Source organism: Xyrauchen texanus, chromosome 23 (genome assembly GCF_025860055.1).
Source record: "Xyrauchen texanus isolate HMW12.3.18 chromosome 23, RBS_HiC_50CHRs, whole genome shotgun sequence".
Taxonomy (NCBI): domain Eukaryota; kingdom Metazoa; phylum Chordata; class Actinopteri; order Cypriniformes; family Catostomidae; genus Xyrauchen; species Xyrauchen texanus.
Window position 1 is genome coordinate 40,431,874 of NC_068298.1, and position 16,838 is coordinate 40,448,711.

Genomic DNA, 16,838 nt, shown 5'->3' on the forward strand with positions numbered 1-16,838 from the left:
AATCATTTTGATCAAGTTAAAATCTAAAACATTAATAATATTTGTAACAGAAGTAACAACAGAACAAAAACTATGATTGAATTACTATTACATAAAGAGTAATTCTTTGAATCCCGTCATAGCAGGAATAAATTCTGATTATTATCATGCATAAGACCCAAAAACTGCTCCGTAGCAGCTCTATGTGTCCCTATCATTGCAGGGACACTGAATGGGCTTGACAAAATTAAAACTCAAAATCCAAGGGCATTGAAAGTAACAGGCTCTTATCCAGTATAATAATGTTACATTACTGCATTGTCGGAAATGAACTTTCAATAAACGGCTAATAACTGCTCACTAGATTTCATTTTCAGGGGCATTTTTACATTTATGAGAGCATTCTTTGTAAAAACATGTAAAAATGTACTGTGTAGTTCTTTGTAGGGTATTACATATATCATTTAGAGATGTGGACAGGATCAGCTATGTAGTGTATTAACTCTTTCCCCGCCAGCGTTTTTAAAAAAAAGTTGCCAGCCACCGCCAGGGTTTTTGACGATTTTCGCTAAACTTTAATGGCCCGCAGAATATTTTCTTCCATGAATATATGAAGATGCTATATATCACAATAAAGATCTGAGCCTCTGCTTTTAGGCAAAAAAAAAACGATTTTATTTTATCTTCATTTGTTCTTTTTTATTGCGACTTGAACAGAGGTCGGTTTTGTCAAAAACAACATTTCAGACAAAAAGCTGATAAAAAGGCATGTTTATGTCTGATATTTTGAGCTTCTCAATACTCCACTTCTTCATGTTTGAGACGATCGCAGTCTGTTACTTTGATCAAAGAGTTGCGTACTCTTTCAAAACATGCGGAGGGTCTTCCTTACCATATAACACCTAAACACGGAAACCCGGAAAATTCCGTGTTTGGCGGGGAAGCGTTTTTTCATAAAACACGGAAAATTCCGTGTTTGGCGGGGAAGCGTTTTTTCATAAAACACGGAAAATTCCGTGTTTGGCGGGGAAAGAGTTAAGGAAATGCGATATTTAGGAGGGAATTTAGGGTCTCGAAATATGTGAGCTATGAACTAAATTAAACTGTCCTTATTGTACATTATTAGGTAAGGAAATGTATAACGGAATTAGTCGTGTTCGACAACCATTCTAAATTAGATAAATTCTCCACCATTAAAATCGTATGATGCAATAGTGACAATCTAGTTGCATCTAGCTTTTTTTAATAATTTTTTTTACAACAGTGCGGACCACAACACCTTATTCCTTTTTGCATCTGACCCCAGTAGAAAAAGTTTGGACACCCCTGAACTAATCCATACAACTGAAGACGACTTGTGTGCAAATGTAGATATTTCACCATTATCTATCTGTCCGTCCATTCGTCCATGTGTGCACTTTCATTGGTAAGGGCATGTGTAAGTGTATCACTTCTCCTTTGCATCTGTAACAGTTTTTGTCCCTTATGTCACCGGAAATCTGCAAGTCTCATTGAAAATGAATGACTTTCACTTTTGGATGCAAATGGTTGTCAGTGTGAACACCCTGAAGTCCTCAGTGTTGTACTGCAGTGCTAGGAGGTACCAATTAAAATTCAGGCAATCAATCAAGGAATCTGCCACACCTCCTTTCACTGTTAACACGCACACCTCAAATTCGAACACACAAACTTTGAGTTTTGTGTGTATCAGGGACAGATCGGACTAGTGCTGACACACACAGAAACATACAGGAGAGCAGCAGAGCTCTTCAAGCACACTGCAGCATGCAGCTGGACCTGTGTATGAGTGTATGTGTGTATGAGTGTATGTGTGTACAGGGAGGTATTATCTACAGAGGGCATTGTCTCTGCATCTGGCCAGTTCAGTTCTCACAATGATCCTGTCATAATGACGGATGTCTTCTCACACACCACATCCTCTGAGTCTTCCTCAGATTCAATTAGACACTTTTTCAACAAACTTTTAAATTAATTTGATTGTAGTAATTCGTGCTGATGATCAAATATGAATGTCAGATGAAGTTCATTCAGAATTATCAAATGGAACATCTCCATCCCTGACTCATTTGATTAAACAAAAGTTAACAAACGTTAAGACATTTAGTATTCACACAACTTGTGTAGAAAAATGGACAATTATATATAAACACAAATTTTTTACAATTATTTCTGCGATTCAGAAGATGGAAAACCATGGCCGATATATTAATCATAACAAATGAGATATAAGGTAATCTAACAACACTTTAGTATACTATACTTGAAACCTTTATTTTTTGTATTCTGCACACTGTTTTCCATATTATACAAAAAACAGTATGCAGTACACAGCACATAGTACATAGCTCAGAGTATGCAGCACACTAGTATTGCTTCCAAATATAGGCTCTGCTTCAAAAGCGCACACAAACACATACACTATCTGCAAAGACACACAAATAGAAATGTGTGTGGACAATTCTAGTTACTCAGGATTCTGCTGTATGTTGCCTTTTAATAGGGCAAAGTCATAAGCTACAGCTCTCTGCATGATACCGTGGGAAACAAGGTTATCTAGTCTGACATGTTTTCAGGTCAAACAATGAAAAAAAGCTGATGAATGATTCTTCTCTTAATTACAATAATTCATTGCCAGTTTAATTAACTGATTCATTAGGCTGCAAAAGCATGATGGAGAAGTTTCTACAGCCTAACAAGAGCAATAGAGAGAGAGAGAAAGACATGGAGAGTTGAGGTAATGTTTGCTTGTGCCATTTACAGTGATGAAAGAAAAGATTGAGAAATACTCATTTATCAATAAGTTACACTACAAGCCAAACGTATGTGGGCACATTAACCCTATGCACATGTTGAACATCTAATTTCAAAACCAATAGCATTGATGGGGTATTGGTCCGTAAGTGACCAAAGAAATGTCCTAATGCCCGTAGCTTGTCGTAGGCATGGCTGATTAGGACAACAACTCACATTTACATGGAAGTGATAGCTTTTCTCATCAGTCGATCCATTGCATTGCACCTGGCTTCCTGCCCCAAACTTCTGATGAGAAAGCAAACTGTAGTAACTTGTTTTACATGTTAGCCACCCTTTAATAGTTCTGTACATCCATCCTCAGTCAAACCACACATTAATTGAATTTGGTGAGTCAAGGAGCTCCACTGATGTTGCTGATTTTATTGAGAACTGTAAAAATTTACTTGCGCTCAGACCACTAATTGACATGGAGCTTCTAGGTACACTCAACGCTGTTCTTAAAAGGCCCAGCATGAAGCTGGTGGTTAGCCGCCCACAGCAAGATTTCCAATTGGGGAGAATTTAAAGCTGCTTTCCTTGAAGAATTCTTACTCACTGACTATCAGTCTGAAATTGAGGAACAACTCCTCTCACATGTGCATTCACCCACACAATGCCTGAGGGAATTTGCATATACTCACCACATCCTATGCTTGAAGTGGACATCCGATATGTCAGAAGAATGCAGCGTATCCTTGCTTGTAACCACAGGTTAGCTAGCGGCCTACATGTCATTGTAACCACTGTGGAATAGGTGGCTAAGGTTGGCTTTCTGAAAGAGTGGGACTGGAGTAACTCCAAAGATTATTGAAACCGTGTACAACAGATTAACCCTGCTGATCGCACTTCCAAAAAATACACCAAAAAACTTGACTATTGTCAGGGCATTGGACGTGGTTGCAATGGATACGCTCTCTTGTTTACTGGATGTACATTCACACTGATGCGTAATATACCCTATGGAACAATAAGTTATTGTCAGAAGTTCCTCATGGCTAATGAGCATGGAATTAAGGCTATAGGGAAGACCATCTTGCTCATCACTCTCAACAATACATGTATCAACACATCTATGTGCTGGTGAACAGTTGTACCTTCCCTTTCTCCTCGGCCTAGGTTTCAAGTGAAAAAAGCAACTTACTTTCAAGCCACATCTGGAAAGATATGTAATGCCTGGGGGGAAAGAATACAAATTCATACACAAAGCCCGAGTTGCATTGAAGTTGGGACATGTGGAGCCTAGGGTCAACTTTTACATGGCTGTGGTAGAAGACTCCAGGGAAGAACAGACCAAAGTTCCACTCCTGGATGTTCAATCTCAGATGGTTAGGCCATTGCTGCAGACATAGACCTGTGGCACCACAGATGTCAAAAAACATAACAGCTAAAGACTAAAAAAAGACTACGGATGATCTCCCAGTGCAGAAGAAAGCTTATAGAGTATCTAGAGTATATTATTAAAGAATACCTATAGAAAATTCTCAATAAATGGCATTATAGAACCATCTTCTTCTGCTTGGGCCTCCCAAATGGTTTTAGTCCCAAAGAAGAGCGGATTGCTTTGGTTCTGTTTGGACTATCGGGGGCTATATGTCAAGACCCACCATGATGCGTATCCCATGCCACTGAAGCATGAAATTCTTGAATCCATTCAAGGGGCCCAGTACTTCAGTTCCTTGGAACTGTAAAGTGGATACTGGCAAGTGGCAAATAGAATGGTGGTGGCGTAGTGGGCTAAAGCATAGAACTGGTCAGCAGAAGGTTGCCGGTTCAATGCCCACAGCCACCACCATTGTGTCCTTGAGCAAGGCACTTAACTCCAGGTTGCTCCGGGGGTATTGTCCCTTTAATAAGTGCACTGTAAGTACCATTGGATAAAAGTGTCTGCCAAATGAATAAATGTAATATAAATGTACAGTGGTGATGGATGAAGAGAACAAACAAAACACTGCCATGATCACCAATCAAGGTCTATACCAGTTCGAAGTAATGCCGTTTGGTTTAAGGAGGGCTGGCTCCACCCTTCAGTATTTGATAGAAAGGGTTCTGGGAGAATTGAAGGGACAGATCTGCTTTGTTTACATAAATTATATTATAGTTATTTTCCCAATCTCAGCACTTGTGTGACCTTGATGCAGTATTCCAAAAATTACAACTGGTCCATCTAACTATCAATGAAAAGAAATACCATCTCTTTCAGATCGAACTGACCTTCCTGGGGCACATACTCTCAAGCAAAGGAGTGGAAGTAGACCCAACAAAAGTTGATGCCATCACGGCACATGTGACACCCAACAATCTTAAAAACCTACAGAGGTTCCTGGGGTTAGTTGACTAGTACCACAAACTTATCCCCAGGCTAGCAGACATTATTGCACCACTCAATAACAAAGAAAATAGGGGTATAGTGGAAATAGTCAGCAGGGTCTCAAGCCACCTTTGAGATGCTTAAGCTCGCATTGCAATCACCACCAGTTTTGCCTCAGCCAAGGCCACACCTTGGTTTTCAAGTGCATTGTGACTCCAGTGATGTGGGTTTGGGGGCTGTCCTGGCACAGATAATTGAGGTAGAAGAGAAGGTCATTGTGTTTGCTTCTAGAGCTTTCCATGGTGCGAGAGAAACTTTTGATGTTTTCACTGACCACAACAAATATGTTTGGGCATTCAGCTGCCCAAAAAATCCTCACGGCTCAACAGATTGACTCAGAGTCTACAGGTGTTTTTACTCAGGGTACACTACAAGAAGGAATGCTGCAAAGTGGTCCCTGATGCTCTGTAGCACACACCTCCTCCAGAAAATTGTAGGGTGTGTGTGGCAGTTGAAAAGACCCACTGGTCTGACTTACCTAACAGCCTTCAAGACATAGAAAAGGCTCAACATACTGACTCAATGTGTCAGGAATTTAAACAATCGCTCCACCAGCCCCAACCCAGACACATTTCTTTTCAAGAGCAGCAAGGATTGCTATATCGGGCTGTGTTGTCCAAATACGGAAGGTTCAACTACCAGTTGGTTGTTCTTGCTGTGATGGTGCCAGATTTCCTCACCTATTTTCATAACAGTTCATTTGGAGGACATTTGAAGAGAATGAAGACACTCTTGAAAATCTTGTAGGTGACATGGTGGCTGCCAGTCAGGAAAGACGTAGGACCTGTCGCACATGTCAGGAGTACAAAGGATCTCATTAAAAGCCCCGACCACAGACCGCAATTCACTAGTCTGCTAATGTCTGGTTTATGCGAAGCCTGGGGTGTGATTCAAAAGCTTGCAACCACTCGTGGGATAAATAACAATAGGTTGATTTTGTGTTATTTTCTATTCTTGTTTTATTATATTATTCTGACCCAAAACTCAGGGTTTTGAGGTTTTCATAGAGGTTTTCAGCCATGAGAGTGCAAGGCCATTTAGCAGCGTCAGTAGGCTACATTTCTATCAGATCCGCCCATGTTTTAAAATTTGCATTTGTGCTTTTCTCCTTAGTTATGAAATGAAGGGAAAATGAAGGGAAATTTTTACAACTCAATCTCTTCCTGTCTAAGTGGTATGATTGCCAACTCTGTCAATTGCCAAGAGGCAATAGTATGTGCATCATTGCATAATTACACATATGCCAAATCGGCCAATACTGCCGCTCACAAATTCAGCTACTGTATGCTGTGTAATGTTTGAAACCCACAGGGTGGTCTGCGTTCGGTTTATTTCATCAGAAGTCACTTGCTGCCAGAGGGGTTACCAGGATATCATGTTTGGGGGGGAATTGGGCTTGTTTGGGGTGGGCAACATAAACAATTGAAAAAATCGGTGCAAAATTAAGCTATACTACACACAATCTGTTTTAGTGCATATCTTTTTCTAAGCCAGGAACCCAGAGATAGGCACAGGGCCCCTATTAGTCTATAGGGCTTAAACTGGATTTTTGTTGTGTCAGACCTCACTCATCTGCTAGCGATGGAAAAATATGCACAAAACAATCCACTTTTACATTGTAATTTATCATCAGATGCAGAGGCGTTTCCAGCATTGAAGGACATCCGGGGCTTAGCCCAGACAATTATATTTTCACACTAGCAACCACTTCCCTGTAGTCCAAAGCTGGTGAGAGGGTATTCTTTGAGTTTTGCTCTGGCTGGGCCTGTTTCTACAGTTCCGAAATCTTCCACTCTAGTACTATCCTCAACATCCTCTCTCCTCCCTGAATCATCTGTGATGCAAAAGAACAGATACAGCACATAACTTATTGCAAATCAGCTTCAAACAACTAATTCATCAAGTGCTACATATGTCAAATTGTACACCAATACCACTGAAGAAAATGTATTGGGAAGAGCAGATCAGTGGGATTGCCCTAAGATCTATCATGATTCTTGAATTTTCATGTACATTAACAAAGTCATCACAAAAGAGTTATATTATAGTGAGTAAAGTGAGGTAAAAAAATATTGAATATAAATAATTTATATTTTTTGACATAAATAGTCAAAATGATGTATAAGATCCTAAGTTAAAGCAATACATGAATGACATTAGTCTAAGTTCATTGACACACCATGGCATCAAACTGTATATAATTCTCATCATCTCTATGAGAATAATTCATCTGTCAAAATCCTTTCATTAGGATCATTGAGATAAACAATGTTTCACTTTTAACTTCCTCTAAAGTAAAGTGACTTATTAATTGTTACCAGTTTCCATGCCTGATTCTGGCACAGCTGCTGCTGCTGCTCCTCAGTCTGTTGCTCATCTATGCTACACTCTACAAAACCATTTAATCAAATCAAAGTGTACACTCACCTAAAGGATTATTAGGAACACCATACTAATACTGTGTTTGACCCCCTTTCGCCTTCAGAACTGCCTTAATTCTACGTGGCATTGATTCAACAAGGTGCTGAAAGCCTTCTTTAGAAATGTTGGCCCATATTGATAGGATAGCATCTTGCAGTTGATGGAGATTTGTGGGATGCACATCCAGGGCACGAAGCTCCCGTTCCACCACATCCCAAAGATGCTCTATTGGGTTGAGATCTGGTGACTGTGGGGGCCATTTTAGTACAGTGAACTCATTGTCATGTTCAAGAAACCAATTTGAAATGATTCGAGCTTTGTGACATGGTGCATTATCCTGCTGGAAGTAGCCATCAGAGGAGGGTACATGGTGGCCATAAAGGGATGGACATGGTCAGAAACAATGTTCAGGTAGGCTGTGGCATTTAAACGATGCCCAATTGGCACTAAGGGGCCTAAAGTGTGCCAAGAAAACATCCCCACACCATTACACCACCACCACCAGCCTGCACAGTGGTAACAAGGCATGATGGATCCATGTTCTCATTCTGTTTACGCCAAATTCTGACTCTACCATCTGAATGTCTCAACAGAAATCGAGACTCATCAGACCAGGCAACATTTTTCCAGTCTTCAACTGCCCAATTTTGTTGAGCTCTTGCAAATTGTAGCCTCTTTTTCCTATTTGTAGTGGAGATGAGTGGTACCGGTGGGGTCTTCTGCTGTTGTAGCCCATCCGCCTCAAGGTTGTGCGTGTTGTGGCTTCACAAATGCTTTGCTGCATACCTCGGTTGTAACGAGTGGTTATTTCAGGCAAAGTTGCTCTTCTATCAGCTTGAATCAGTCGGCCCATTCTCCTCTGACCTCTAGCATCAACAAGGCATTTTCAGCCCACAGGACTGCCGCATACTGGATGTTTTTCCCTTTTCACACCATTCTTTGTAAACCCTAGAAATGGTTGTGCATGAAAATCCCAGTAACTGAGCAGATTGTGAAATACTCAGACCGGCCCGTCTGGCACCAACAACCATGCCACGCTCAAAATTGCTTAAATCACCTTTCTTTCCCATTCTGACATTCAGTTTGGAGTTCAGGAGATTGTCTTGACCAGGACCACACCCCTAAATGCATTGAAGCAACTGCCATGTGATTGGTTGATTAGATAATTGCATTAATGAGAAATTGAACAGGTGTTCCTAATAATCCTTTAGGTGAGTGTATATTTCCTACAAACTAATATCACAAAACAAGTCACACATTTTATGTTAATGCTTATTGGTTATCCTTAGCGAAAACAACACCTGATAAACAAGAAAAGTACACTCCGAACGGGGCTCGAACCGCGGTCTCCAGCATGAGAGGCGACTGCGTTAACTCGGAGCTACCAAGCTGCGTCAATCTTAACAAGGAGGTTAGAGGCTACAACTCATGAGGTTTAGCCTACTGTGGGTGGAAGCCAGCTAGATAATGATCTTAAGACTTTAAGGACAAAAGCAAATGTGAATTCTTACCCACTGACTTCTTTCGGAAAAATCCCCAAAGCCTCATTTGCTTAATTTTTGTCTTTCCTGCTAACTGCCGTTAACTCGCCACTAAGTAACGTTAGTTGATGTCAACGACTGTGCAAGCTCCTCCTCTACCTGCTGCATATTCAACAGAGAGGAAGAAATGGAGTCGCCCATAGGCTACCGACAGCAAAGGAACTTATTCTATAGGCTAGATTATGCCTATGTCTATTTTTACAGGCTGTATGCAGTATGTGCAAAGCCAAAGCACAATGAAATAAGGCAACTTATGATTTCGGAGGTTTACATAGGCTATTGTACGGTTTCATATTTGTCAGTCAACTATTCAAAATACATTCGGCGCTACACTCAAAACATTCGGGGCTGAAGCCCAGGCAAAATCGGCTGCCTCTGATCAGATGGACAGATTATTTCTCAAATTCTCAGGGGAGGCAGAGCTTATCCTAGGGGAGGCACTGCCTCCCCCAGCCTCCCCCTAGACACGCCCCTGCTTGCTGCACTCCCTCTCTCTCTCTCTCGCTCTCTCTCACACACACACACACACACACACACGCTGAGAAAGACTTCACCCACTTTGACAAGCAAAACATGTTACAAGTACACAGAACACTGACTTGATTTCACACCCACTCTATGCACTAATAAGAGCAAAAAGAAGACCAATTTCCTTACTGACTATTATACATAATGCTGACATACTATTACTTTACACAAATGTACTTTTATAGTTAAATACATAAGTTATTTTAGTTCCCGCATAATAAAGACAATAGCTGTGTCCCAAATGATGCACTATACACTATGTACTTACGATATACATTTTACAACACACTCAGTCATGTAATGTATGCATTTTCAAAGTGTAATATTGCCCCAAATGGAACACTTAACGTTTGTTTTTACACAGAAGTATTCACCGGTTAACAGCTGATGGAAGAGCACAAGCGCTGCGTTGCCGCTAGTTTTATATGTTAGCCAAGCTCAGTACAACACTTGTATCTCAAATAAAGTGCATTTTCACACAGCATGGGCTGATGGAAAATCATTCAACTTACATTTTTAAAGTGCTGTCTTCAATGGAGTTTCGCTAGTTGCTACATTCTCCATTATTTACAATAATTTTGTCAGACCAGCAACGCAGCCAAGTAACTCCGCCCCTTCCACTATGTACGGCAAGTCATAGGCGCTGTGTCCAACATTTCACACTTCATTTTGACAGTTGAAGTGTAACATCCATGTACTCATAGTACACTTCTTTTTGTTGCATTTTCAGTGTACATACTACTCAAATTACAAAATAACAGGATAGTGCGGAAGTGTGTGGTTTAAGAGGCACCTAATGTCAATGATGTAGTAACATCTACTCACTTCCACAGAAACATAAAGAAGAATGTAAGTGACTGAAAGGTTAAATATGATCATCATCAAACACTAAAATTCAGCATAAGATCAAACACACATCCTGTAAATCAGCCCAGTAAAACCCTCAATATTCTAAGATGTGTGACACTCTCATTACACACAATGAAGTGAATGAGCCTGACATCCTTCTGTGTAAAAAAAAAAAAAAAAAAAAAGGACTGAGAGACTAAAAATACAGCTGAGGAAAACTTACACATCTTGGATTGGGCTTAAAGGCATAAATTTAAGGAATTTAAGGAAGAAATATATTGATTTAAATCTTCCAAAGATCATGCCTGGGCTCTTACGCCGGATATTCTGTTAGCGTTTCATGGTCTTGTTACAAAGCAGTAAAATGGCACAGAAAGAAAGTGAATTGGGTTGAAAACTACAGTAAGTTTAATGTGTATGTTTGTGTACACTACATCAGATTTATGATGTAATGCAATTACCAAAAAGAAAAGGCTGTGGTTTAAAGACTTAAATTAAGACTTAAAAAAGACTTAAAACTAATAAATAAATAGTCTGCACACGCTGCTCGCCATATGTGCGCAGCTCTGTTCTCTGTACCGTATTCATACATACTCAAAGCACGCGTAAGGCAAATAAGCTAAATGTGTTATATACAGTGCTCTAGATTGACTTACTGCACATTTGCGTAGTTACAAATATGCTTGGCCACTAAAAGTTCCTATCCAAATCTAAAGTAACCTCATTCTTCCTTTAGTGTTATGGCAAAATAAAAGCTTGGTTTATGGGTATAACAGATCACGTCGTAATGCTACATGCAGATTAAGAAAATATTACATAAATATGGTACTGTCTTATAATAATAATAATAATAATAATAAATTATTAATAGTTATTGGTGTTAATATTAATAACACAAAAATGTGTTTCCATAATCATTTCTAACTTAATTATAACTTCTGAATGGGTTCCAAAAACGTATAATGAAAAGAGGGCTGAGACTGTTTTTTCCCTGTATCACTATATTTTATTTATGTTTGTTTATTTTTGTTTAGTCTGATTCTTTTAAAGATGAATCAAGTGTGTACACCCTTTCTTCTGTTCAGTATAATCAAAATAATCGATGTTTGATTTTTTTTTGTCCAAATCGTTCAGGCCGATCTGTATCTATAGTTTTCTATAGTCTTGTGTAGCCAGATTATCAGCATAAATTCTGTTCTATGGAGCCCCATAGAGGGCATGGAGGGATCTTTTGTTTCTGAAATAGTTTAGCGTTCCCTCACAAAGCATTTAGATCTTTGTGTACCAGTTAACAGTCGTGTTCTCTGGCAAACTATTTTGAGGGAATCCAATATCATTGTTATAATAGGTTAGTGTAGCAAAACCAAGTTTTTTAATTTTTAAGCAATTCATAGTTTTACATTACTAAATGCACATATGTTATTTTAAGTGAACTCACCCTTGTGGAAGGTGGGGATACTGTCTTGTAAGAGGCGGTTGAGCTGGTGTCCGTTGAGTTGGAGAAGGCGGAGCTGTTCTCTAAGAGAAATCTCCTCAAACACGGCAGGAATCAAACGGCCCACGCTGTTCTGTGAGATGGGTAGCCCCAGACCCAAGGCGAGGGTGGGGGTGAGGTCGACCTGCTCCAGAATGCCTGGTTCCTCGAATTCCGCTGTAACAGCAAGACACACGCCATTAACCGCTGACTCCCTCCTGAAAACAGCATCTCTTTACAAGCCCTCCCATCAGCACATTTCTGCCCATCACATGCACTATTGGGCGTTTTAAAAAAGTCAGTTAATTCACTTGAGAAAAATTAGAATAAAATTGCTGCTTTATTTTAGCACTTTCATTCGAGACTGATCTCACAGTGAAATCAGAAACAGCAGGTTCACTTTTCTTGTCTAGCTAAAATCGGTCTGAGGTTATCGAAATACGAAACACTACTCCTGGTAACCGAAGCGGTAAGTGCTGTTGGGTGTATGGGCACATGTGAGCTCCATTTTGCAGATGTAGTGTTCAGGGAGGGGCACCAAAAGCAAGTTGTGAAGCGAGTCGTCTTGTCTGATAGCAGATGGTGGTTGTCAGTGAGTCAGCATAATGTGACTGATACTGGTGCGCCAGAACTCTCGGAAACAATATGCCAACTTCCTGTGTGATCAAGTTGTTCTTTTTCAGTTCAGGTCCAGTTATATGACAGTAAACCTTTCAACATCACAATATAATTAAGAGCTTAAGTAGATTTTGTTACATACAGCCTGTTCAGTGGTCAGCAAATAAAAAAAGAAAATCCCAATTGCTGAAGCTATCACGTCATTTTTTTGGTGCTTCTGGACACTTTTGGCTCACATGACGACTCGTGTGCTCTTCAGGACTCGTACCCTGGTGCTTTACATCACAAGTGCAACACTCTCTCTCAGTTGAGCTGCTGCTCAATTTGATCAGACTCAATCAACTTTGTAAATGTGTTTGGTTATGTAATGCAAATATTAAAATGTGTCTCCTTACATAGTGAAAGTGTTTAGATGTCATAAGATAGCATTGTGTGAGGAACAGGGTGAAAAGTAAATGTTTCTGGACTGATAATCTGCTGATTTACTCGTGATTTGTGTGAAGGTGAATAAAAGTTGTTGTTGTTGTAGCACCTCTATTGTTCATATCACCAGGAAACTGCTATGATACGTACAACAAGCCACGTAAACATATGTTTTAAAAACATGTAGGTATAGTAATTTGAAATCAAATTTGAAAATTGAAGATTTTGTAAATGGGAATACTTTTATTGGTTGTATTAAGTTACTTTATAGACACCCAGTAGCAGTGGTTCAAACGAATTGATTAATTTCGTATTATTTTACTCTGGATAGGGGAACCTGGCAGTAGTGTTGCCCTCTTTCCTCATTATTGTTCTGTCTTGCCCTGGAAACATTAACAGCTGCAATAAGAAGGGAAGATGATTTTCCAGGGGTGGTGGCAAGAAGCGTGGAGCATTAGCTTTTGCTTTACGAAGATGATATTTTATTATTTGTCTCTGACCCCACTAGATCTATGCCTTGCCTACACAGAATTATGAATTCCTTTTCTAAGTTCTCGGATAGCGAATCAAATCCGAAGCTTTGGCTCTGACAGCATACTGCCAAGTAACGGCTTTCCAGCCGAGTGCCTTCCAGTGGCCCAAACAGGGCATTTTATTCCCAGCAGATTTGTCTGATTTAGTTAAAACCCTTTAATAAAAAGGTTTTTGAGAGATTTGGGCAAAAAGTGGGAGGCACATATACAAACTGTTGTAATTCCTACACCGTTCACCTGATTTGGATGTAAATACCCTCACATTAAAGCTGAAAGTCTGCAGTTAAAGCACATCTTGTTCGTTTCATTTCAAATCCATTGTGGTGGTGTATAGAGCCAAAAAGATTAGAACTGTGTCAATGTCCCAATATTAATGGACCTGACTGTATACGAGAGTGGAGCGCTGAGATCTTTTGAAAATTTGGTTCAACATTTTGGGATTCCCAGGTCTCAATTCTTTAGGTATTTACAGCTGCACCACCTGCTTTGTACTATATTTCAGAATACTGCAGAAGTGTGTGGTATGGGACGCACCTACGGTTTCAAAAGATGTAAACAATATGCGTGCAAACATGATTTTAGTGTGATAAAACCACATACTAACCTTTTCTGTGAAAAGTTATATCCTAATTTACAACTTTATTGCATTGTTTACCCTAAAATGATAGTAAAAACAATGATTTATACAAATTTACAGCTATTTTTTTTTTACAGAATAATTAATGTAAATGCTTTTATGAGCTTCACATTTCCACCTTTAAATCCTCCACAGATATGCCCAATTCACTTCCACTGTAAGTGCCAGAATGTAACGTTGATTTTTGCTTATTCTTTCTTTTTTTATATAAATCAAAAGGAAGGACTAGTTTAAATAATTTTTGTGGTAATCAACATTATGCCACTAATACTGTAGATTGAGCTTAACAGTGTACTGAGAGAGAGAGAGAGAGAGAGAGAGAGAGAGAGAGAGAGCTGCTCTGTGTGTGTGTACATGAGTAAGAGATCACAAAAATAGATCAGACAGGAAAAGAAACAATTATCACATTCACCCTGACAGTCTGCTGTCGACAGATGCACTCACATCACTCCACACTTTCATTCAGAGAGAGAGAGAGAGAGAGAGAGAGAGAGAGAGAGAGAGAGAGAGGGAGGAAGTGGATAATGAGCTCATCTCACACTGACTTTCACACTCCAGGGCGTGAGTATAGTGTGTGTGTAATGACGTGCAAAGACAGGGGTGGAAGGATAAAAAAGGGCACTGACTTTGTTTTATTTTTTTTATGATTTTATATATATATATATATATATATATATATATATATATATATATATATATATATATATATATATATATATATATACACTGTACACTGCGCATACATTTTTAAATGTTTCCTTCATCACAAACAAAAGTCTATTCTGTTCTATTTCTCACAAAATGCACCATGATAATACCCTTCTTTATTTATTGATTTTGAGACATGGTCTGTGATAACCCCATGTTTACGACATGTGTCATTGTAAAACCATGGTATTTTATAAAGTTCCTTGGAGTACCATGACTGTATGGTTTGATGGACAGAAACACAGAAGCAGAATTGATCCGTACAATTGTTTATTCTCCACCTGCGCTCCTTCACTCCACAGGAGACTCACTGTGATCCCATCATCCGGGGTATCAGTGACTTAAAGAGAAATACCACATAACGCTACACCCCCTTTTAGTGGGAGACAAAATGAAAGTGCAAAATATAACCAACAACATGAAGTCTGATAACAAAAAACAGGGGAAATGAAGTAGGAACACCTGACTGCACCAAAAACACAAAACATGTGAATAACATGCATGATGAAATACAGGAGTGCATGGCACATTTCAATCAGGTCATAACATAGTCTTTTTAATGTTTGTTAGGACGGCTGACTCTTCCAGAACGAGTTACAACTGAAAGTTTGCCACCTCTGTCAGTGCAACAATCCAATTTAGGGGACTGTGGTTGCTGCATGGGCCCCTCAGTATTGGATGGTGTTGCGAGTGCCCCAGCATTAGCCATTACTGGGAGATCATCCTCAAAGTCAGCTGGGGGGATTCTGAGATGTGGAGATGTCATCTGTTCCTGATGTACTTGGCACATTGTGATGTGACGACGTAGCTATTTGGTTGCTGGGCAGGGGAATTCACAATTGCTAGTCTGTCAAAACCACATGCTGTCAGTTTCTGCATCCTGACAGTTTGCCCTGGCTTCAGTGCAGGGAGCTGGTGAGCATTTCTATCATAATAGTCTGTTCCCCTCATTCTTTGATTTGTGATAAGTTTCTTTTACATTTGTGTGGACAACAGGCTGAAGCATTGCCTTGGTCACTGGGAGGAAGGTCCTTGTTTGCCTGGAAAAACAGCATTGTGCAGGGGATGGTAAGCCATTTCGGGGACGATTACAAACATGGAGAAGAGCAGCACGGATGTCAGTATTGTTGCGGGAGCATTTTTCCAGAAGATGCTTGGCAGAACCGACCGCACGCTCAGCCAGTCCACTGGATTAGGGATAGTAAGGGCTGCTGCGATTACACTTAGAAAGAGAAATACTGAAATAACTCTAAAATGACAATATTATGAAATACGAACTTGATCAATCATTCAGTACCATGGCATTATCCTGGTAAGAGATGGAAAGTAATGAATTACAACTACTCTAGTTAAGTACTTGAGTACAATTTTCACATTTTCCCAATTTTTTGTTTTTAAGTATAAATAAATAATAGTACTTTTACTTTTAATTGAGTTAATAATACATTAAGTATTCAACTTCACTACAGTTATTTTTCACCACAAATACAAAGTACACAAAAACTGAAATTTCTGATTTTCTGCATATTTCATTTTATTTTGGAAAGGAGCCGTTCATTCAGGTACTGTATGGGGGACCCGTCTGAACACGTTTAACAACAGATCAAACTTAACATGTTTTTAAGGTAGGCAACGTTTTCACTGTCAAACATTAACACAATGTGGTAATATATGTGGGAATATCTTGTTTATTTGTCCAAGAATCCTCTTGCTGCAATGCGGGTCTTTACCAGTTTAGGACCTGTGAGGAGTCTGTTTCTCAAACAAGGGACTGTGATTTACTTGTCTTTATTTTTGTGCATCTGGCCGTCCACTTCCCTCTCTATCCTGGTAAGAGTTTCTTTTTTCAAAGCAGAAATGTGGAATAACCTTCATCTCTCTAAAACAATAGACTTAATATAACTCAATATCTCAGCAAATGGGGAAAAAACCCACTGAATTGTGA

At 39.5% G+C, this 16,838-nt stretch overlaps 1 protein-coding gene across 1 annotated transcript in view; it reads right to left on the minus strand.

The window, feature by feature from the left end:
* The window catches only part of pigg (phosphatidylinositol glycan anchor biosynthesis class G), a 222,565-nt gene that overhangs the window by 127,330 nt on the left and 78,397 nt on the right, over nt 1-16,838 (minus strand). The window contains exon 6 of the mRNA XM_052154365.1: nt 11,939-12,151. Coding sequence (XP_052010325.1) covers nt 11,939-12,151 — 213 coding nt within the window. The remainder of the gene's footprint in view (nt 1-11,938; nt 12,152-16,838) is intronic.